Source organism: Synchiropus splendidus, chromosome 2, assembly GCF_027744825.2.
Source record: "Synchiropus splendidus isolate RoL2022-P1 chromosome 2, RoL_Sspl_1.0, whole genome shotgun sequence".
NCBI classification, from domain to species: Eukaryota; Metazoa; Chordata; class Actinopteri; order Syngnathiformes; family Callionymidae; genus Synchiropus; species Synchiropus splendidus.
In genome coordinates, this window is record NC_071335.1 from 23,749,907 (window position 1) to 23,772,840 (window position 22,934).

General features: G+C 43.9%; 1 protein-coding gene across 3 annotated transcripts in view; it reads right to left on the reverse strand.

Moving 5' to 3' along the window:
• znf827 (zinc finger protein 827) overlaps positions 1-22,934 on the reverse strand; it is a 73,572-nt gene that overhangs the window by 27,352 nt on the left and 23,286 nt on the right. For all 3 annotated transcript variants that reach the window (XR_008413999.1, XM_053858044.1, XM_053858046.1), the window contains exons 3-6: positions 20,960-21,132; positions 19,742-20,237; positions 10,867-11,136; positions 1,507-1,740 (exon numbers count right to left, since the gene is read on the reverse strand). Coding sequence is in view for 2 of the 3 variants with exons in the window: in XM_053858044.1 (XP_053714019.1) it covers positions 1,507-1,740; positions 10,867-11,136; positions 19,742-20,237; positions 20,960-21,132 (1,173 nt within the window). In the remaining variant the exon portion in view is untranslated. The remainder of the gene's footprint in view (positions 1-1,506; positions 1,741-10,866; positions 11,137-19,741; positions 20,238-20,959; positions 21,133-22,934) is intronic.

A 22,934-nucleotide genomic window follows, 5' to 3' on the forward strand; every position in this document is an offset into this window, starting at 1 on the left:
TCATATTGATTGCTCATTGTGTGACAGCGGCCCACTCCATTACAGTCCTCCTCACATACAATCTCACTTCTAAGGCTTTGATTGTCGCAGTGGCCGAGATAGCGATGCTTTGGCCTCCCTGGGTGGGCATACACTGTACCCCAACTGCCCTTTCTACCCTCTCCCTCCACTGCCCTCCCCTCTATCCTAAACTCCCCTCTTTATTACACCACTTGCCAAGGACAGAGGTCTCTTTCCATGTTGCCATGGAGATACAGCATGGGAGAAATGCAAAGGGAGGAAGAGGGAGGGGACGGGGAGGGGGAGAGCGTGTGCAGCCAAGTGTGCTTGAGCCAGCATGTCTGAAAACGAGTCGAGGGATCGACAGAATTAGAGAAAAGCAGGGGAGGAGGGAAGGGGGGCATTTGTGCAGATACTGCTCCCTACAGGGCGTCTTGGTGTGTAAAGGTGAGCATGAAACACTGTAGCGCAGAGAAAACAGCGGGAAAACTTTTTTTTTTAAAAAAGTTTGTTTTCCAAACCATTAAACTGAAGGTGACAACTTTTAGCTGGCGCATCATCTGTGGTGGGCGCACGGTGTAAGTGACATCCCAACTAGAACCCGAGTGTGTATCCTTGTGATCGGCACAGAAACAGGAGAATAAAGGTGTAGTGATAGATATTGGCAGGTAATGACTGACTCATGTTCCTAAGGTTTAATATGCTACGGAGCTCTTGAGCATGAATGAATGCACATAGAGGCTATATGATTGCTTCACATGTCTGGGCCCAAATCTGAGTTGAACTGACTGGAGTGTATCTCTGATCCCTCTGTGAGTCACACCTATCCTATATGCCCTCTTCCACTTCAGCTAATTCCATTCTGTAGTGCGCTGCATGTTCAAAATAGATTTCAAAACTGTCCTGAGAAGAAGTTGAAAAACAATACACTTCAAACACACGGTGAAATGACAAAAAAAAAAACCCCACAAACCTTTTATATCAAAGATATAGCAGAGACACGTCTCATTAAAGGCAAGTTCAAAATTGGATTGAAATGCGCTATACGGGCTGACAGTCCAAATGATGCTTCTATTGGAGCCAATTGCCATATAGGATGGAATTGGGCTGATCTCTGTTGGGAATTGATATAAAAATGTTCCAAAGTGAGCTTCAAAGAAACAAACAACAGAACCTCAACGATTATTTTTAAACCATCACTGCGTCTACTTTCACAGTTGATTAATGTACATAAATGCAATTATGAATACAATCACAAACCCGTGGCCCTGGTTTAATGCGATTGCATGGGTATAAATGCTATAATTACTATGTGCAAACTGCTTTAGACTGTATTTCCAGGATCAGTTTTCAAAAAAAACACCTTGCAGTTGTGTGAAACAACACTGCCCAACTAGTCTAAGGGCTAAAATAACTTTATCTGAAGGATTCACTTTCGAGGAGATACGGTGCGGTGTTGAGCGAAGTGAGATGGCATGTTCATGTCTGCACATGGCACAAACCTACCTGACAATTTAAAGAGTAGTTCCGAGGCCATTTTGACTGATATGTCCTGGGAGAAGAGGTCTTTCTGGGGGTGTGCCGACGGCTCGGTCATCGGCTCGATCTTCTCGTTGGCCCCTAAAGTGCTGAAGGGCAGCAGGTGAGGAGTAGAGGGAGTGACTTCCGAAGGGGGTGGATCCACCTCCATTGGCTCAGGCTTTACTGTGACCTTCTGGTACTGGGCTTCCTTGTTGTTCTCTGCAGAGGAGAGCAGTGACGCAATTGTCAATGATATTGCTTGAATAAGTGGAATAGGAATTAATGGATCCATAACTGTCAGACATATTCATGTGGTCCAGCTTGGCTACAATTTTTACACCAGTTTTTGAAGTCCTTTCCGGTGCCGCAGTAGTAATATGTAACTAAAGACAAAAGTATTTGCTACAGAAAAAAAGAAAATCTGAGGCATAAAAAATGGATAAACTTATGAATTATAAATTGTGATGTGAAAAGGTTGTTGATAGAAAAGGGGGGCGACATCTTTACCTAAGCTGAGCAGGTTGGCGTCCCAGTGTGTTAGGAGTGAGGCAAGAGGTCACAAGTGGGCCACTTCACACACACGCTCAGTGAAGCCAACAGTAAAGAGGATGAGACGTTTTAAATGTTAGCACAGCGGACCTGAATCTTTTGTTTATGACAGCAAGAGGTGGTGGGCAGATTGTCCAGGATCAACAGCAGCCACTTAGAAAAAATAGAAAACCACGGTTGATTCACATCACAGCCGGGTTCAAAAGGTGACACGGGGAGAGTGGGCTAAAAATAATAACGGAGCAAGCCGGCATCTGGTAGGAATGTCCCGAGCTGATCCGCAGAATCAAACAGACTCTCTAAAAAGGATGTTGCTTAATAGGCTCAGAGCTCCTCCGCGAAAGCTGTGATATTTTCTTAATGCAGAACAATTGGGCTGTCCAAAATTGGTCACCTAATCGGCCTGTGATAAAATAAAATGACGAAATGATATCCTGACCTATTCGAGGCTGCTGTAATTGAGCAGCTGCATCGTGTGAAAAATGTCAAATTAATAAACAAGTAGAGGAGTCCGGCACGTCCAGAGAGGCTGATCTTTGACAGTCGAGATAGTAGGAGGTGGCGTCTCAGTGTGGTGACAAGTCGGAGTAAAGACAGAGAGCTCGCGGTTGAGGCGGTGCTGCCCACATGGCGACTCAGCATGATTATGGGACATACGAATTTGGCAGGGCATCAGGAGCAGTGGGAGCTGCACTGGGAGGATAGAAGAGTTGAGGGAAAGGGGAAGAAGGAGGGGGTGGGAAGATGAGAGCTACCTGATATGAACCCAAGCGGCAACAATCCCCTCTCGTTGGTAGCAAGATGCCTACACGTACTAATAAGAGGCGAGTGAGGACGTTCAGTTTGGATTCCCATTTGAGACATCCTTTTACCCCCCTACATCAACAATCGGAGCGCCATCTCTAAATATCCATCTGAATATTTAAGGACAAAAGCTATTTAAGCAGGATAATTTCAAACCTATTCTTTCTTATTTTCCATTTTGATACAGCTACCGCTCTCACCGCAACCCTCAAATGCATAAAGTCAGCTCCACGCAGAGCTAATGGGAAGGAAGTTAAGCGAAGCAACAAAATAAAAGCATCTGCTTGCCTCTAAAAATAGAACTAACACCCACCACTTCTTGATCATCTTTGTGGGGACAATAGATTGTTATCCCCCAAAAATCCACTCAGGATTTTGCAAGCCGCGTTCAGCTGACTGGCCGAAACACCATGCGCAACAGAGACGCATCTGGTGAGGAATGGAAGCGTATGGACAGGGGACACAGCTGCAACACAGAAGCATCCAGTGGAATTTGGAGGTTCAAAACATTCATTTTCGATTGATTCTATTAATCTTCCAGTCCACTGTACTTCCAGTAACAACAGTGAACTCAACTCAATCACAGTGTGGTTTTCTACTTCCTCCATGTTTAGACTATTCAATTCATGCATATCTGTTCTGACTGTGTCACCGGCATGTATGAAAATGAACATGAGATATCACCTATCATGTGCTTTAACCGGCCATGATTTAGGCATGATAAAGTTGGATCAAAATTAGCATCAACAATAAAACAAAGACCCCAAAAATGGATTCCCTCCCTTGCTGTCCTACAGAGATGAGTGTGTTCTAGCAAGCAGAGAGCTGAAATTGATCTGAAAACCAGGAAAAAAGCATGGAACTATGTTCAAGTTGGTACAGGTTGATGTGCATTTCGTTTCTGTTGAAAGACTGAAAATGAAGAGTTTGTTCGAACCACAACTTGGACTGCGCTCAGCCCTCATGAGGTTCGAGCTAAACTACAACATAAATGGCAAGATACCGAAAAGCAGTTAAATATATTGAACAAAATGTATTTACCTCTTAAAAAGACCAGATTTTTATGACCCTCTTTAAATAAAATGTACATAAAATAAATCATAAATCATAACATATAGCAAACATGTACTTTTCCCTTCATCAAGTTAAAACTGTTTTTCCTCTTTCTGTTAGCTTGACGGCTCACAACTGTCACACCAGGTAATATGGCACCGATGCAAATGTTCAGTAACTACCCACCCCTGAGAAACTAATTGCCCTGGACTATTGAGACCACTTTTTTTTTTATTGCACAAGGACTTCACTGGCTTGTATGAGGCTTGCCCAGATTGATAGGAACAAGTCAGCATGAGTTGTCAATGACAACCCTGAGCCAACTAATCCTTTAATCAGGGGTTGTGGTTGCCTCTCACTCACCTAGGATAGTCGGATAAAGCAGAGGAGGCGGGTGGAAGGGTAGGGGGCAGGGCACTGTTGGGGTCAACCAAGGGACACCAGTCTGCGCTACTAGATCACACCCCTAAACAACAGGGGCCGCGCTGTGCCACTAACACTGAACAAAACTTGCATTTAACCTAACCCTTATCTGCGGAGAAAATTTCATCACAACATCACAAGCCCACCAGTCACCCTATAAAAAATGAAAATGTGGCCCACACTCCTACACCGATAATAGCAATAGCTTTTCGGTCAGGGTCAGGACCTAATGTTCTGCAGCCATAAAAAGCAGCCCTGAGTCCATAGAATCCAGCGTGTGTGCTTCTCATCCGCTCCGGGTGCAGATGCTGGCTTGGTGATGCACCAGCTGACGATTAGAATTAGACCTGTGGTGCTCCGTTGTTCGGCGTGCTATTTTAGGTACGTCTTTGAAGATACACATCATCAAATCATTGATGCACAGCAAAGCTGTACAGTAACACTGTATTGTTTAGTAACACACACTGTCATAGGACCAATCTGACACCGTTCCACTGCAACTGCGACACTGTGTAAAACTCAGCGGTGTCATTAATTCACGACTCACGTCGTCTGTCTGCATAGATTTTCACGAGATGAGTCTAGACTTCTTCCTTCTAGCCAGATCCTCCTTCAGGATGAGAATTGGAATCTCTCCATCAGGTCCTAGCTGCTCATCCCACCTGAAAAACCAGGTGAGGTAAGAGCAGGTCCACACCCAGCCGAATCAATAAGTGTGTCTCCACTAACTACGCAATCAGGAGCCCACCGGCAAGGCTTCTATTTTTGCGGTAACTCAGCGGAGGAGCCGAGGAGGAATACCTTTCAAAATAAGAGCAACACGGTTCATATCACATTTCACTGTGCTGCACTAGTTAGTCCTTTTCTATTCTATTCACCACAACTGTGAGGCCAACCCAGCCGTCTTCCTCGGTTTATGTTTGGTACTGATGAATTTTCTCATGGGCCACATCACTGGAGCATCCCAAGCTAAGTCGATCGACTGCTTCTGATTGCTGTGTTAGTCGCTACTCTGTTTGACTTTTCCTGATCGATTGGCTGATCCATTGTTTAACCTTCTGTTTGTAGCTTAGCCGCAGAGCCTAAAATGTTGGTTCAGGGCACCGGAGCCATGACATCATCGTTGGGTGTGGCAAGCTTTTAGCTAGGAGGGCGTCTGGGTGTCTGCAAACATGAAAAAAATAGCTTGGCCTCCAGAGTACAGTGGTATGTGGCGCCATCTGGCGGCAAAGCTACGGTTGAGAATCGGGCAGCCATTTTTTCATGTTTTGCAGACACCCAGACGCCCTCCTAGCTAATAGCCAAGGTGTGTCGTATTCTCTGTTCACACAATGAGAAGGCAGTACTGGAAATTAAATATATGCTTTGTCTGCTCTGGCGTGAGACAGCTATATAAACTCAAGAGAACAGTCCATCTGCTTAACAAACCAAAAGCTGTCGCATGCTTAATTGTTGGATGAAAACATATGGTCCCAGTAAACAACAACAAACATTCTAAGAACACCGACACGACTTGCCATTTTGACAGTGCGTTGTTTACTTCCGCCCAAGTAACACTTTTACAGCCCTCCCACTTTAGTTCTGTTTAAACTTGAACGTGAGCTAGTTCAATAGAAAGCACAGAGGTTCTGAGAACACACATACCTCTGAGACATGTGTACTAGCATTGTAAATACAGAGCTGGAGTGGAAGCGAGGCGCCGATAAGAAAGCAGAGCCTGTTGAGAAAATATGACTGAGGCTTTTGTCTGCCATAGAGGCTTGGCAGGAGACTGATCCACCTTGAGAAACGTTGGAGACGGAAGACGGCGAATGAGCAAGGATAGAGTGTCATCTAGTGTGGCCGGCCTACATGCAGTTCACTTCAAGCAATGTGAAAAACAGACAGCCTGGTCTGGACAAAGTGGGCAGAGAACTGAACTGAGACTCAGATGTACAAAGATTGAATCCATACTCAAAACTTAACAGCTTTCACTGCATACTTTATAAAATCATATAATCAGATGTAAAGCGGCCCTGCTCTTACCCTGCTTATATCTGCTGTTATTTTTTGGTTTTATTTAAAATATATTGTCATCTATTTTACTTCCCCGAGTGTTTTCTCAGAATGAACTCGAGCAGCGTGTTTGAGTCCTGTTCAGGAACAATCAGTAGTACACAAGGAGCCAAAAATACATCCACACATCATTCACTTAAGACGTCCACCGCTTTATAAGGACATTTAAACACTGTTGTCAAACAACGTATCAGCGCATGCTCCGCTTTGATGTGCATAAATATAAGTGGAGATGAATGTAACCGGTCCAATGTTCCGTTTTAGTGACCAACTTTTGAACTCAGGTGTCTAATTGAATGCACGTAGACATGGCAGCCTATAGACTTCACTCAGGGGTATTGTACAGGGCATAAATACTTAAGTTGGGTTCTAAACTGCACTTAGATAAAACAGTGGTGTAGCATTAATGACTTAATGCATGCAGAGTGAATTTATAGCACCACTTTGAAGTCTCGAGAGAAACAAAAAAGACGGGGCGAGAGGGAAAACATTGTCAAACAGCGCAGAAAAAGCACACCTGAGGGTGGGAGGAGGATAGAAAGTAGGATGCAGGGAGAAAAGAAATGGCAGGAGCCCAAATGACAACATCTTCCCCTCCCGCTAATCCAGTCTACCCCTGTCCCTGCTCTGTTATTCCACATCTCTGAATCCCTGCCCCCATCTTCCTCCATCTCCCTCTCTTTCTTGCTTTCTCAATCCCTCTATTCTGCTGCTCTCTAGCTGACCTGCTCAGACAGGGGTGAAGAGTTCACGCGCTTCAAAGGCTGCAGTGTGGAGACTGCATGTCATGTGGGAGCCACAGCAGCCTTGCCTGCAGACTTCACAGACAGCTGCTGCTACAATTGATCCTCAACCAGCTCGCTCGCTAGTTGAGCCTTCAAATGGATGTAAATGGCTGTAACGCCTGACTCCGCAGCAACGTCGCTTAATAGACATGGGCCCTCAACAAAAACAACCGGCAGGACTGACAACTGTAGTGTGTTATGGAACGAGAAGACGAACAAAAGTCCAGGCCCTGCGTCGAACACTTATGACTCGTACTGAAGCACATACATGAAGGGCTGCCGTTGGAATGGTGCTACATGTGGGGAGACAGAAAGAAGACATTGACTAGGGGAGGGGGAGGATAAGAGAGGTCAGTGAGCGGGCAAAGTACAGGAGCATGGTGAGGACACCGGTGAGACATGTGAATGAAGACCGCCAGCCGCCGTCAAACTACAAAGTATCACACTTTCCAGTGAGAAACACCAAAAACATGAAGCCAATGAAAGTCACAGAGGTGAAACAAAAAAATATACATATATTAATTTCTTGTCCAAAGTAGAGATCAAAATGAGACCCAGCTTTTTTGGTAGAATGTGATGCACGATTGTTATCCAATCCAAATATCCAAATCATAACACATAAAGTCAAATTTCAAAACAAGTTCAGTCTTCTCTGTTCGGCATGAATCGGCCCTACTGTACATTTCAGAGTCGTACCTTGTGACTTTCCTTCAAAGAAAAAGTCAAACTGATGTTGCAAAACCTACATCCCTCATGTGTCGGATCCAGCTACTCAGTATCAGAACAAATAGTTTCTCCTGATTTGCATATGGACCTCAAGACAAGCTAGGAACAGAGCATTCGAATGGCACTAGCACAGAAACAAATCCATGTTATTTCACACCGATGGTGGTAGCTGGATTGAGAGTGGGAGGCTCATCTGTTACCGACAACATGGCAGTCTGCAAGGGCACCACCTATGGCCATTTACCCACCCCCTCCCCCAAATCTTCTTCCCTCACTGTGACGCCATGTTCCCTTTGCCCCGCAACACCAGTGCCCATCTGCTGGTACACGTTAGCCACTGGCGCCAGGGACTATTTAGCCTGGAGTAATTAGCCCCCAGACACCGGCAGCCTGGTTTTAAACAGATGTGGGGGAGGTAGCACTCGCATGGCGACTCAACACTACGGAACAATGTTTGATAGGAAGAGGGGGAGGAGGGGGGGGCAGAGGAGAAGAAGTGACCTAGTTAAAGGAATGATGCAACTCATGTTACAGCACAATGGGCAGTAATGGTGACAACCCGACGGGCCAAAACCATCCGCGATCGAACACGGCAAAGTAACCTCTCGAGGCTCTGTCCGTTTACTGCACAACTCAAGAGTCACGGGGGTCACGTTTAAATACGAGAATATTTAGGTTTTAACTCATTTACTCATTCCTTTTCTTTCGTTGTGTATCTGACTGGCAGAGGCGACCGGGAGGTAATAGTGTAGATGAACTTGAACCTCGTGACTGTAATCACATGTGACTGTAACGACACTGACCTTTCCCTGGCTCTCTACTTCCCTCCTCGCCATCTCTCTCTTTCCCTTCCCCCCCCCGGGGTCATCTGAGGGTCCAGACTCTTGTCAAGGCTGTCACTCTAGACAGCCCTCTCCATCTACCACCCCCGCTGTTGCCATGGCGATGGACGGCACTGCGCTCTGAGGACTAGGTAAAGGGGCAGTGGCAGCCAGCAGAGGGATGAACGCTGCTGCATCTTTCCCTAACCTAGGTCAACCTCGCTGTGCTAGTGTAAGTAAAAGGACAGGGTGAAAGCCGGCCACGTTGCAGATAATCCCATCCCAGCAAAAAAGATGAGATTGAAAGTGGAAAAACAAAATAAGGGAAAACGGCAGAAAGTGGTTTGTGTCGTCCTCGATGGCACTCTACAGCATCTTGTTAGAAAAGAGAAAAGCTCACACATAGCACCATTCACACACACACACACACACACAACCTGGGGGCAGGCTGTGGAGCCGCACACAGACACTACGAGCTCTTTTCCCGCATGCTAGCCACTAGTAGCTTTCAACCCCAATCCACCCGGGCTGAACAATGGCAACCAGTATGTGAGGTGTCTGAGCACATGCAACAGCCAAAAGTGTATGAATGTGTCCCCCTTCAGGACACCCCAGACCTTCGTATCAAGCTTGCCCAACGTTGCAGTGCTGACAGACTGTGAGGAACGTAACACAACTTAGCTCACTTAACACGCCACATGTCGTAAACATGTCCTTTATTTCCCCTATTTCCTCAAAGGGCTACGGGGGGATGTAGACGATCCCAGCTACATGGGGCAGGAGGTGGTGGACACCTGAAACAGGTCACCAGCAAATCATTCTCCATCTATTATCCTTGTGCTACAGAAGGGACTCGGCACATACAGACAGACTTCTACTCTGTATCAGAGTTAGATACTAAGCAGCACAGAATTTCATGCCCAGTATGACAGACCTAACGCTACACTCCATCTCGAGCATCCTCCTTGAACAGCCCTCACATACGACTGAACACCACAGTTGGTTCTTGGATTTAAATGTATATGTATTCCGGTTGAAGCTCATCACAGATTCTGCCACATTCTGACCCATCTATACTGCTCCAGAATTTATGAATATCAACTAAATGTTAAATTGTACTGGGGTGGTAAACATAGAAGTCAGCAAATTATTCACACGCATTTTCTTTTGCCTTGAGCAGCAAACAATACAAAACCACCTGTTAAAACACCACCTTGACTGTCGTCTTTTAACAGGGGTTTCAAACACGAAATTTGAATTTACGAAATCGGGAGAAAAGCTTGTTTTTAACGGGCACAATTAACGTATGAACAAAAACATAATAAAAACAAAAAAACCTTTAACTGCTGCCAATTCCACTAAATATCAACATGTCTGTTCCCACTGCATCTACAACCTATGGAGTGCTGCGGGGCAAAAATTGACTCTTTAGCAGCGAGCAAAACGGATTGTTCTGCAGAACACAGTTATCAACAGAGTTTGGTTGTGGTCAGAAAAATACAGGCTCAAGACATGATCCTCTTTTCAGTCTGAATCTCGAGGGCTGACCTCAGAAATAAAGCTTCTTGACAACCCCCACCCCTCTAATCATCTTCAAAGAGACTTCAAGGTGATAATTTTAGGTGCTTTTAGACTCTTCAATACCGTTATATGACACGTAATAACTGCCTGGCAACCATCTTAAAGCTCATATACCTTGAAATGCTGTAGCTAACAGAGTAAATCATATCACTAAATGCCACTTGCATAACCGTGATGATGGATGTAATGTAATATTGTTTTAAAATAGCCACTAATTCGTTCATATTTACAAAGTAAAAAGGGTTGCTCCATCTACTTTAGTGGAACGACGCATAGACTTGTTAGGTACCAGAAAAGCAGTCAACAGTGTTGCTTTTACAAAGGAATTTTTAAGTCTGGTATCGTGGTTCTGACGGCAAGGTGAATATGCAAGGTAAAACTAAGAGCACTTTATACATCATCTTGAGGTTTAAGTGGTTCTTTTTTACAATTTATTTTTAACATTATACACTCAGCATAAAAAAGAAACTGACCCAGTGGATTCAGTATTTTTAGTGTTGTTCAGCTACTGCCTGTCCTGTTCTCCAGAGTGTGGATGCACATCCTACCTGAGAGTTTAATGAGCAGCTCCGAGGCCACTTTCACATTGATATCGTGGCTCAACAAGCTGTTCTTTGCTGTGGGGCTTCCTTCCCGAGCCTTGAGTGGCCCTGGCTCCGTGGCTGCTGCGATCCCTGTCGGCCCATCCTGGCAGAACGCGGCAGAGAAGTTCGATTGAATCTGGTTCTGTGAAGACGGTCTCGGGCTCAGGGCTTCTTCCATTTTGGGCTCTTCCTTCAGATGAAACGGAGACTTCAACGACTCCCTCTGGTTGGCCGCTGCAGTCACAAGGGAAGCAGGAAAGAATGACAGGGTTAGCCAGTTCATCTCCAAATGAGAAACAATGTAACGGATTACTACTAAAAACCTGATTTGAGTCGGAGAGCTTTTCCAATAAACCACTTCTCATCAGTAAATCTTTTCAGAAACTGACACGATCAATATTTCGACAAATTTACCTTTCATTCTCTTAGAAAATTTCCATTTTTCAGACAACAAGCAGAAAAATGCAACGATGACTTTTTTATCGATACAAAGGAATACAAGGATGGACGAGTGAGATCATGCTAACATTTTTCGTAGTGCGGTGCGATGTATATTGTAGTGCGATTTATAGTGTTTACTGTACAACCTGTTTTGTTGATATCAGTTTAGTCTTGCGTTGTAAACAGTGAATGAAAGCAAATGCAGTGGCAGCACCAAACCACTTTACGGTTCACCAGTTGAAACTTTACAGCGCTGAAATGGTTAAAAAAAAAGTAGTATGATGGAGAACACCGGGGGTCTTTTTGGTGCCAAAAACCAGTTTCACAGTGTGGCTTTGATCTGGATTTAAGAAGTCAGACATCAAATAGACAATGGCAATTTGGGAAAACATGGCGCCAACAAGTCTTTCCCGCCACCTTATGGCACGGCACGAAAAGTACTGAGACCAAAAAATATTACTACTATTTCGATCACTACGGCCCCTCAGGACATCTTCATATTTGGATTCATGGTCATCAGGTGGGAACATCTGGTCCACATCACCTCAGCACTCTCTCGTTCTGTGGCAGACATGTCCTCTTTAGCTGCTACTCTTCTGTCACAGGTCACCACTGACAGTGGTTTCAGTCACCTCCCACCCTGCCTGCACTCCCTTCAGCACATCTATTTTTAAATTTAAAATGACAACCATCCAACAAGAACAGTTGCTAAAAATCTAAAACTGGTAAGAAGTCATTTTAGCTCGCTCATGTTTAGTGAAAAAACGTATGTACCATACAATAATACTTAATTTACTTATTCAGTGTTTTCTGACAAATTCAAATTGGACAAAGAGGGACCATCCTTAGGGCCACACTCATGCCTCCAATTTGCAGGCCACAGAGCAGCAAATTAAGGGCCACAAATGGCCCACGGGCCGTGAGTTTGGGACCCCTGCTTAAAGTTCTAATCTTGAGATAGAAATGAAAATAAAGCAAGCTATTTTAAAATTACATTTAAATAGTTTTGTTGGGGCGCAACTTGGTATTCCGGTCATTTCCATCAACCAATGAGGATTATTTCTTGAAGAAAAAAAAAAAGAAAAGAAAACATTCACAACCAGAGCATGACCTCAAAATGCAAATACGCAAAGTGAAACATCATTCCACCAGACAGTGTTGAGGAGCTGTGGGAGTAAAACCGAGGCTATGACCTCCTAACTGACTCTCTTCAGGCCATCCACGAAAAAATCCCCACTGCTCTCTTTCATCGTCTCACTTCACACTGATTTTTACTTCCTTCTGAGCCTTTTTTTCCTCCGACCGCCTCAACTGCACATCTCGCCTGCGCTATCTCCCTTATGAAGAGAAATGAATTAATTCCTGTAATTCTGCAGTGTGTGATCACAATCATCTCCAATCTTATCGTCCATCGAGGCGGAACGCTGCAGAAGTCCAGGACTGAACCATCGCATGAATCCTCCACAGCTCTGAAGTCATCTTGGAAGGAAACTGGGCCACATCTAATCTGCCTAAGATGAATAATTAATAATTAGACATGGAGCAACTTCCGATAGCCTCTAAGAAAAGAACTGCAGGTCGGACAACTCCCCACGTCCCTTGTCACGTTAAAATACTTTCATATGCTTAAAAAAAATAAGGCTTTTGCTGGACTAGGGGTCCACTCTAGCGGATTAGTCCTCATAATCCTTGAAGAAAATTGATGACAAATGAGGTGTTTAGAATTAAGCATGAAACTTGTGATGAAGCCTGATCATGGACTATTTGGGGTCAATAATAAGTTGGAGAGAATATTCACCATATAAATAACCCATGATGACTGACAACCTAACAAAAGCAGAGTGACTTATAAGCTGGTAGCAAAACTGCTGCATAAATTATTTTCTTAGAAGAAATCTGGCATTTGGTGTGTTTCATTTTGCACTACACTTTGACAGTGCATGAAAATATGAGCATCTCCTGAGAGGTGCGATCAAAATAAAGGCAACAATTAAAACACAATGTTTTGTACTCGACTCAGGAGATAATGTTTCATAAACAATCATAACAAGCTATTAATAGCTATTAGCTTTGAAGCAATGGCAGCGAAACTATCCTGGAACAGACAACATGAATAAGCCTACATGGATATGAAGAGCAATGTACGTTTAAGTCGACGGCTCTTTCATATTCATATTGCTGCTCAGTGACGCTTCTCACCCGACGATCTCACACCTAACTGTCTCTAACCGCTACAGGCCTGCCACCCCTGCCCACATCATCAATCTGTGCCGGCGCCAGCTCCTCTGATTAATGATGATATAAGCCGGAGGGATCAAGGTCTCAGAGAAAGGGGGGGTGCAGGACAAGAAGAAAAAAGACAGGTGTTAGTATTTTGACCACCCACACGATACCAACATGCCACAGTGCCACACCACGGCAGTAGTTGAAGAGGAGTAGACAGAGGCAATGAAGTGGCTCTGGTGGCTCGGGGGGGAGGACATGTGACCTTGAGTTCGGGGCAGTGACGTGGGGTCACGCAAGGCACCAGCTGGAAATGTCACACCATCAGATGTCAGCGGGCCGGCTAAGTATAACCTGGTCAGCACCTGGAAGGACGTCCTCTAATTATAAGCGTGTTGGGCCATGTCGGATCAGACGGCAGCACATTTGGTCGCAGCTTCGTGAACCCGCAGGAAAAGGCACTTCCGTTTTCCCACACCACTTTTTTTAAATTCATACCTCAATGATATGAATGACCATGAATTACTCCAAATTAAAAATACGTTATTTAAGTGACACCATTTTTCACACTTTCTTCTCGTGTTCAAGGAGAATTTGCTCTGAGGGGAATCGGAATATCAGCACAAAGCTGAAGGTAAATGGATGAATAAATCCTTCAGGTTGTTTTGATAACCAGATTAACTCTAAGCCAAGGATGTATGAAGATGTGTTCATTCTTGGATTGCATTGTACGCATAAATACTACTTTCAAGGTTTCCTCTGCAACCCACTTAGGTCACTAAAGAAAAGGGCAGGAATGATACACAACTACAAGAATGCCACTTCTTTCTTCCAGCTCTGTGGTCGTCTCACATCCAGGTGAACCCAAAAACCACTGATTTATTCACTCAGTCATCTGGGGACGATTGTCAGAAGTTCTTGCATTTCCCATTAGGAGTTGCCACAACAACTCAGCCTCCTCCACCTGAACCTATCGTGCGTGTCCTTCCTTGTCATGCCTCTCATGTCATTCTCTTGTCCAGTAGCTTTCATACCCCCAACTCAACAAGGTAAACACACTCTTTCATGCCTCCTCACTGAATAAATTACATGGCCGACTCTAACAGAAGCCTCTGTGACCTTAATTATTTCTCTTTAAGTAGGGCATTTTTTAGTTTGATCACCAAAAGCGATAGATTATGCAGGAGCCTCACTGAATGGCGACACTTTAGTGAGCATCTATCTGATGATTCAGAACCCAAAAGGCAGAGTACAGCGCCATCAGTAACAGCTCAGCTTGCAAATCCAAGCTTACACCTCAGCCTTTTGTCTGTTAGAATTTCACAATATCGTGGAGAGTGTTCAGACTCTGGCACATCATCCTGTGAAGTGAACACAGATCTGGCGAGGAGAGGGGTGTCTCTGGGTGACTGAGCATCTCTTCTCCGAGATTTCTCTCTGTGCAAGTACACATCCAAGCCAATGTCATCTCCCAGTGTGAGGTACTGTACAGTCGCGTCTAGATCTCGGTCGACGATGCTATCAGTCAGTCTTCATGTTATCACACCACTCTGACACCTGCGCTTCTTACATCGGTGCTCTTTTTTTCCTCCGTCCCCTCCCAGCGCTTCTCTCTCGCGCCTCATCCGTCTCACTGCCAGACGCTTGTCCACTTCGCCTCACCTCTCGCTCCACGGCCAGGGCTGCCGTCAAATAACTTCATTAGCTTTCCACCTCTGTCACGCTGGCCTGCTCTGCCTCTGACAATTGGCTGCTGTTTTCTCACAGAGGAAAAAAAAATACACACAGGCTGAGAACCCAACAAAAGCCGACAGTGTGCAAGATTCAGGACAGTGATACCAAAGGCTACAGAGGAGATGTATGGACAAGAGGTCACATGAAAGTGCTCGTCTGTATCTGTTCACGCTGACAGGGGAAGCAGGGTAGATTAAATCTCAGTCTTCTTTTGGAGAGAAAAAGAAATCTGATTCGGTGAAGACGTTTACATCCCCAACGGCGACTAGTTCATATAGAATTGAAGACTGATATTGCCAACACTATTTACAACATTTGCATAAGAATAGAAGCTGAAATAGTCAGACCCACTGTTGCATAGAGGCCAAAACCTTCATTATATACTTGTGAAATGTACTTTTAAACGTGTTAATTACACACACATGTATCACCAATTTTACCGCTCTATTTTAATAGTTAAACCTCTTTGTTAAGGGGTTGCCTTTTTTTCACAGACAATGGCCGACTATGAACAGATAAAAGGGCGATGGATTCATCATGTGAGATACAACACCTCCCACAACCCTGTGCATGCCAATTATTCACAAGCAGCAAGGGTCAGACAGGCAATGCCTGGTTCACCGCAGCAGGGGATTTGGGGGGAGTGTGAAGGGTGTGCAATGTCCACTGTCATTATTAACTCTGATTCCAGTGGGCACTAGGCAAGGGCCGTGCATTTCAAAGTGCCTCAGTGGCTTTCATCTCCGAATCAGAATGTAGATCATACACCATGGCCAACGGTTGTGTCAGCGTGGCGGAGATAAAAATCAAACAATATCAGTGTAATTCCAGTTGAAATGCTCGGCTGCCCAAAAACGATATGGTTATTGTGTCAGAGGTTAAAAAGAGTTCTCTGGCTTCAAGGGGGGAAAACTCTCGCTTCTTTTCGCTTCAGCACATACAGGCCTCTGGAATCGTGGTATTTTGCACCGGCCGATAACCTTGGACGGTTCCAAGCGCTTGGGACACATTCTCAGGACAAATCAAAGGTTACTAAACAGGGCAAGTCTTGTGAGGGAGTCATTACCGTTTCCCTTTAGTGAGCCATTATGAGTAAGTTTAAGCAAGTTTATGAGTTTAAACTAGGGATCACAGTTTTTTCTATATTATTCTATATTTGTAGTTGTGTATTTATTCTATATTATTGTTATATACTGTTTCGTTGTCATATATTTTTCTTGTGCATAGGTGACGGTCACAAGGTTAACCGCAGTACAAAACTGTCATAAACTGAAATTCAAAATCTGCGTGCTGCTGTAAAGTGGTATTGGTTTCCTGCTACCATTGGCCAAGCATGAGCAGCAGTAAGAGTAGTCAAGCTCGGACTGATTCTGATATCGCAATCCCGAGTTTAAACCGAACGTTGCTACCGTACCCAAGCAAGCATCGTTCTTTATTGTCTCAAAATTATATTAATAAATTATATTCTCGGTTATGTTCCCCTCAGCAGGCTTCAGAATAGAACCTTATTAGAACGCAATACCTACTATACTGTAGCTCTTCACTGATCGATCATAGGTACCCAAAATACAGGGTGGGGCCATGCTAACTAACCTGCTGATGCTAGTGGGGTGTAATCTTCATTCACTATACTACCAGACAACAGTGAACAGTGATGACGTATGAATGGTTGCGCAGTATGGTGGAGTGCATCAAGCTACGTGAGAGGGCTACCTACAAAAGCAGCAAGTTTTATCTGCAAAGACTCTCACAAACTGATGAAAAAAAGATGCCCCGCCTGATCAATTTCAGAGAGTAGATGGAGAAAAGTGGTCCATTAAAATGGAGACAAAACAGTCCACAGTTAGAATACCAACAACAACTAACCAGGCAGCAACCAGACGTATTTAGAGTTGAAAACATTCACCTACACGTCTACGTAGATGGAGCTAAGAGCCACTTCCGTTGCCAAAATGCTTGCGTCAAACTGTACTCATCAGTGGAATCACAAGTGTCTCCACTTTCTTGGACATGAGTCAAAGCAGCAACACTCAGGGACATTAATGGAAATTAGGAAAACACTCCATGAAAAAGACTTTAAAGAGCCAGACATTACATTTGGAAATGACTTCTGTCTGACAAAAACATTTCTTCACTGAGTCCAGCAAATAAGTCGATTAACCAGCAAATGTGTCCTGTTGAGGCGGGGGAATAGTGTTATTAAGCAGGACAGAGTCACAAAGCAACCAGATAAACACCCTTGTCTTTATAAGCACCCACAAGCTCACCGTGCGACGGTGTGACTAAAATGTCCGCCACCTGACACTGAAGTGACATTGCATGGAGCCATTTTGGCTCCTGTGGGATTTGGCCGGGCTCGATTGTGAAGTCTCGGAGTGAAGTGCAACTGGCACCCAGGGGGCACGTGTGTGGAGCTGGGGCGTGCAGGATTGAGTAGGAGTTGACTACGCCAGTCTGCTCCCTGTGCATCCCGCTGAGGTCACCGTAATGCGCTGAGGGCGCTAATCATTTCAAATTATGAATTCCTTTTTAATTATGAATTATGCATCAATTTTTAATTAATCTAATGTTCCCAGGGTTTTTGCTCCCATCCTCAGTCAAGATCTCAATCTAATTACACAGCATTAAGTAGAAGAGTGGCAGCCTTAGCCTTGACCCCAACGCTGGGCCCCGGTCAACCTTTTTCCATCAATCTTGTCTTGGTCTCCAGACTCATCAGATATTTGGTTGCATGATGAAATGCATCTAAACATAGACTGCGCTCAGTAGCCTTGAGATCAACGCCTTTTTTTCCGGCATGTGTAAGTCATACTATATCACAACAAAACTTCGGAAATGTCAGGGAGACATTGATCTAAACAAGTGAGGTGGTTTAACTTAGGCAAAAACCATAGAAAAGAAGAGTACTTTGCATGCTAGGATAGACAGTGTTAGTAGCATGCATCATTATGTCTAGTCAAGTTAGATGTGGAAACCATATTGGTCAGACTCAAGATAAGAAAGGCCAAGAGCTTCTCGATTCTACAGCGGTTGGAACGTAAAATGCTGTGCTCATACAGTAAGAGGAGCTTGCCATCCCAACGCAGAGAGATGAGATTCTGCAACTAGTGGCGATCACATAGTGAGGGTGGAGGCTGGATGTTGGATTGATGGATGACAACACTTATCCCCACACAGCAGATTTGTGCCATAGAGACCAACATTATGGTTGAAGTAGAAGATGCAGGTTGGTGACTAGCATGTAAACAATTTAAAAAATTAAATATTGTTGTTCCAAAAGTAAGCATTGTTCCAAGTCGCACATCTACTGAAACCTTTTTTGGACAAACGCTGACCAGAAACTTCCCAAAGCAGTGACATACACAAACCCTCCATCAAGTTATAATATCCACTGTTACAAATCAGCTGTTAACTACTGGTCCAATGATAGTGGTGTAACAGTGCGTTGGCTCGATGAGAATCATGTGACTCATTTAAACACAGATCAAGCCTCAATTGATGCGCATGTTTGGAAAAACGTAAAGCAATTCACCAAAAGATGAACTCACAGACGTGTGATTCATTGTATGTCGACACCCAAACGTCTAGCTTCTTTAACAAGTGGCAAAGGTGCAGTCTAACTCGCTTTCTGGACTGAAAACTAAACAAAGCCTTTTAAAGACAATTAAGATGAAGGAGTTTTAAGGTGTTATTTCTGTTGACAGCAAATGTGAAGAGGATCAAGCTGCAGATTAGCTTGGATGTCTGAGTTCAAATCAGACGGAACCTAATGATAAAAGTAAAATGACATTCAGCGAAAACAAAGTTTAGCCGAGAAGGCAGCTCAAGGGCTCCGTAAATAGCTATGACATCGATTACATTCGACAATTACGAGCGGGAGAACACGGATGTCGAGGATATAGGAAACCATTCTGTCTCAACAGACTTCATTTATTTGATGACGAATTTCAAACAGTGAATTAAGTCGCATAGATTCATATTCTCTTCTCCTTTATACATATTATATTATATTCGTGCAAATGAATTTCATGAGAGGTTCATGAAAAATTGAACAAATTTAGTGTAAAAAAGCAATTCAAAGCAAATTCGACTTTAATAGAAATCAATGTAAGAAAATGCAGTTCAGGGACTAGAAGGAATAGCAACAACAAATCAGATGATGAGATTATTATCATCACATGATAAGAGGCCATAATCTTAATGGCTGAACTGTTGTTCAAGTCCGATTGCTATCCCACAAGTTGCAAATACATTTATTTGTAGATCTTTCTTCAAAAATAATAATAATAAATAATAATAAAGTGAGAATAAATTCATAAATTCCAAAGTCTGGGGAGACAGATTTGCTTCCATAAGAGAATGCAGTTGTTTTACTTCATACTTTTTTATCTTCCCAAAACAGCTATTCCTTCCCTCACTGAGTCTCTGTGTATGGACTAACCTGACAGCTTCATAAGCAGGTCAGTGGCCGTCTTGGTTGAGATGTCAGGACTGAAGAGAGACGCTGTGGTTGGACCACTAGGACTCGAGCGGACTCCCACACCAGACCCCACGGCAGGTAGGTCGAGCGAGTTGGTGCTGCTGTTGGGTCGGTCCCGGCAAATACTAAACGGTGTGAGCACAGACAAGTCCCTCTCCTGGGGCTCCTCCTTGATGTTAACATGATTGGAAGAAGCCTCTGTCGGAGGAGAAATCTGCCGCTGAATGTCCTGCTGGAGCGGGGACACCTCTGTCCTCCGAAGGTCCGCAGATCCACTGTCACCCATCAGGGAGCCCTCACCTTCTGTGTCGGTGGTCAGCTCCTCTTTCACCTTGACTTCTGTTCGGGGAAAGTGCTGGTGGCAGCGCATGTGAAGTTTCAGACTAAAGTGTCGGGAGGAGGTGAAGGGGCACAGCTCACATTGAAAAGTCTCTCCTCGGTCCTGGTGCTGATGGACCTGAGGAACGAGGACAACACATTAAAATATTGCACTTTATTGAAGATTCAACAGATTTTAGAAATCAGAGGTGCAACGATAAAAACACGTTGAAACTTCTCAAACGTTGTTTTTCAAAATAAAAGCATTTTGAGAGTGATATATAGCACTGACAGATTATTATTATTATTATTATTATTATTATTATTATTATTATTAGTAGTAGTAGTAGTAGTAGTAGTAGTAGTAGTAGTAGTATCGTTAATTTAGAATTAATATATGTAATTTCATTTGGAGCAAAGAGTTGTGCTTCAACATCATAGAACTTTGAAGAGGAAAACTAGAGGAAATTTAATTCCAACCTGTTCTGGTGAAACAGAGCAAAAAATAAAAATAAAATAACATTTTTTTGCCCCCGTGACAAGCATTGAGTGTTTTATCCATATAAAGAGCTGATTTAATAATTTGTCCTTGACTGCACCTATGACTGAATTCGTCAATAATCTGGATAAACTTTATATTTTTCTTCTCATCTTTATGACAAGATTTTAAACAAGCCAGCTTAGATGGATCCTATCTAGATGCTAAGATGCTGGTTAAAGCACAGAATATTTTTATTTCATTTGATGCTTTTATGAGTTTGATTTTTTCAGACAACTGCTCAAAGAATAACTCTCCATGGTGCGGATATTTCAACACCTCCAAATGATTTCATTTCAGGAGTAAATCTGTCAAAGACTCACCTTCATGTGGGACTTTAGATTGTCTTTGCGAGCACATCTGAAGGGACACAGGGGACACTGGTGGCTTTTCAAGCCGGTGTGAATGACCATGTGTCTCTTCCAGTAGCTTTTGCGTTTGATGACAAGTCCACACACCGGACACTGGAATGGTTTGCCACCCTCCTCAGGGGAGCCTGCGAGAAACATTAAGTCATTAACGCAGCACAAGACATGACAAAAACCGTCGCAGCAGGATTGACAAAGAAAAAAAAAAACTCTCAAGGTGTAGAGTATTTGTGGTGCACTGCACAGGGATGTGTGAAGTATTGTGCGCACGTAATTGTGAAAACTATCAGGGGAAATGCCAGCTGGAAGCCATGGAACAATGGGAATGAGACTCAAGCATGTTTTAGCAGCTTGATTATTGTTGTTGGCTTTATATCCGGCATCCATTACTGGTTAATTGGTCTTATTAGAAAGAGGCATGATTGCATTACAAATTCTACAAGGGTCTGTCAGGATGGCTTCATAAGTATTCCAGTGTCGTTCCTTGAAAAACATCTGGTAATCAGTGTTTGGTGAAATTACTGTGCTCAGCCATTCATTGACCTGAGGTGTAAAACCTCGAGACTGCCTATTTGCAACAATAACCTGCCATCTGCAGCCCGAGCACGGCCGAGACCACATACATATTTCACAGGAGAAGCGGAAATAAAACTGGACGGCCCAAAAAATGGCATCATGAGGCATCATCTCTTACGTTGGAGAATAAACGTCAGGATGATCAGATTGGACGGTGATGCATTTTCTAGCTCAAAATGAACGTTTTTAAGAACGTAAATGAGGATAAAAAGATTTTTAATATTCCCCAGGAGAAGGTCAGGATCGCGTTCGGGAGTCACCGTCTCGGCACAAAGACGTAAATGTAATAATACAGTCTACATATATTGATGAAAGGAAGGTCTAGATCAGGGATGTTAAACCTATCGCATGAGGTTGTGGAAGCAAAACGGTTTAGTTAACTGATGGCAGCTTCAAATATATTTTACATTGTGAGTCTAATGTGTGAACCAATATAAAAGCATGAAAGTTCATCCCAAACCTTTCTTGCCTCAAGCAAGTCTTAAAATCAGTCAAGTCTTGAATTTATCACATTATTCAACTAAAAAGTAACACAATAAAACCGTCTGTTTATGGGGGCAAATGTGCAGGTTTCGACGAGGGCAAAGCCAGTTTGAAGAATACGGCAGGAGACGACAGTAAAACAAGACATGACAGTCAACAATCAAGGTCACATTTTTCAGTCTGGCAACCAAACAACTACCTGCATTTTTTCAGCGTCGCTCGACCTTGACAGCTTGTGGGTTAAAGCGGACTCCCTCTTTAGCATGCAGATCACACAATATTACATCGACTGCCTCATCTGTCTGAAGTCAATTCCATCCAGCCATTTCAGATTTGGTGGGGTTGTGACACGATCCTTCAAAAGTGCCCATCCATCTCGGCGAAAACATTTTGTTCTCCCTATAGGCTACTTAGCAAGAGCGCTCTGAAGCTTTCCCTCTCTTCCTCCACCCTCTGATTTTTTTTTTGGGTTATGCCTACATCGGGTACGCACACAAAATATACGGCAGGCCTACTTCTGAGAAAGTCTGAGGCTGTGGATAACATGGAGAGAAACAGTGTGTGAATGTGCGTGCACATCTGTAACCAGTCAGTGGAAAGTATGAGGTGTTTGGCCTCCAGTCCGCTGTGCTGATCAGTGCAGTGGGCTCTGGTTCGTGGGGGTAGAAGCCAGGAGAAGGCTGCCGAGATGGATATGGACTCCAGGGCGCCCCACTGCGCCAAGCACACATTGACAGCCCCCTTTTGGCAGCGTGCATATTACAGCACAAGCGGGCAGCGAGGTCTCAGTCAGAACCCCCTATTGAGCCCACGGACCATTTCCCAGAGTAGACGGCTAGCCAGGGCTGCCTTCTCTCATTTTTGCTTGCTG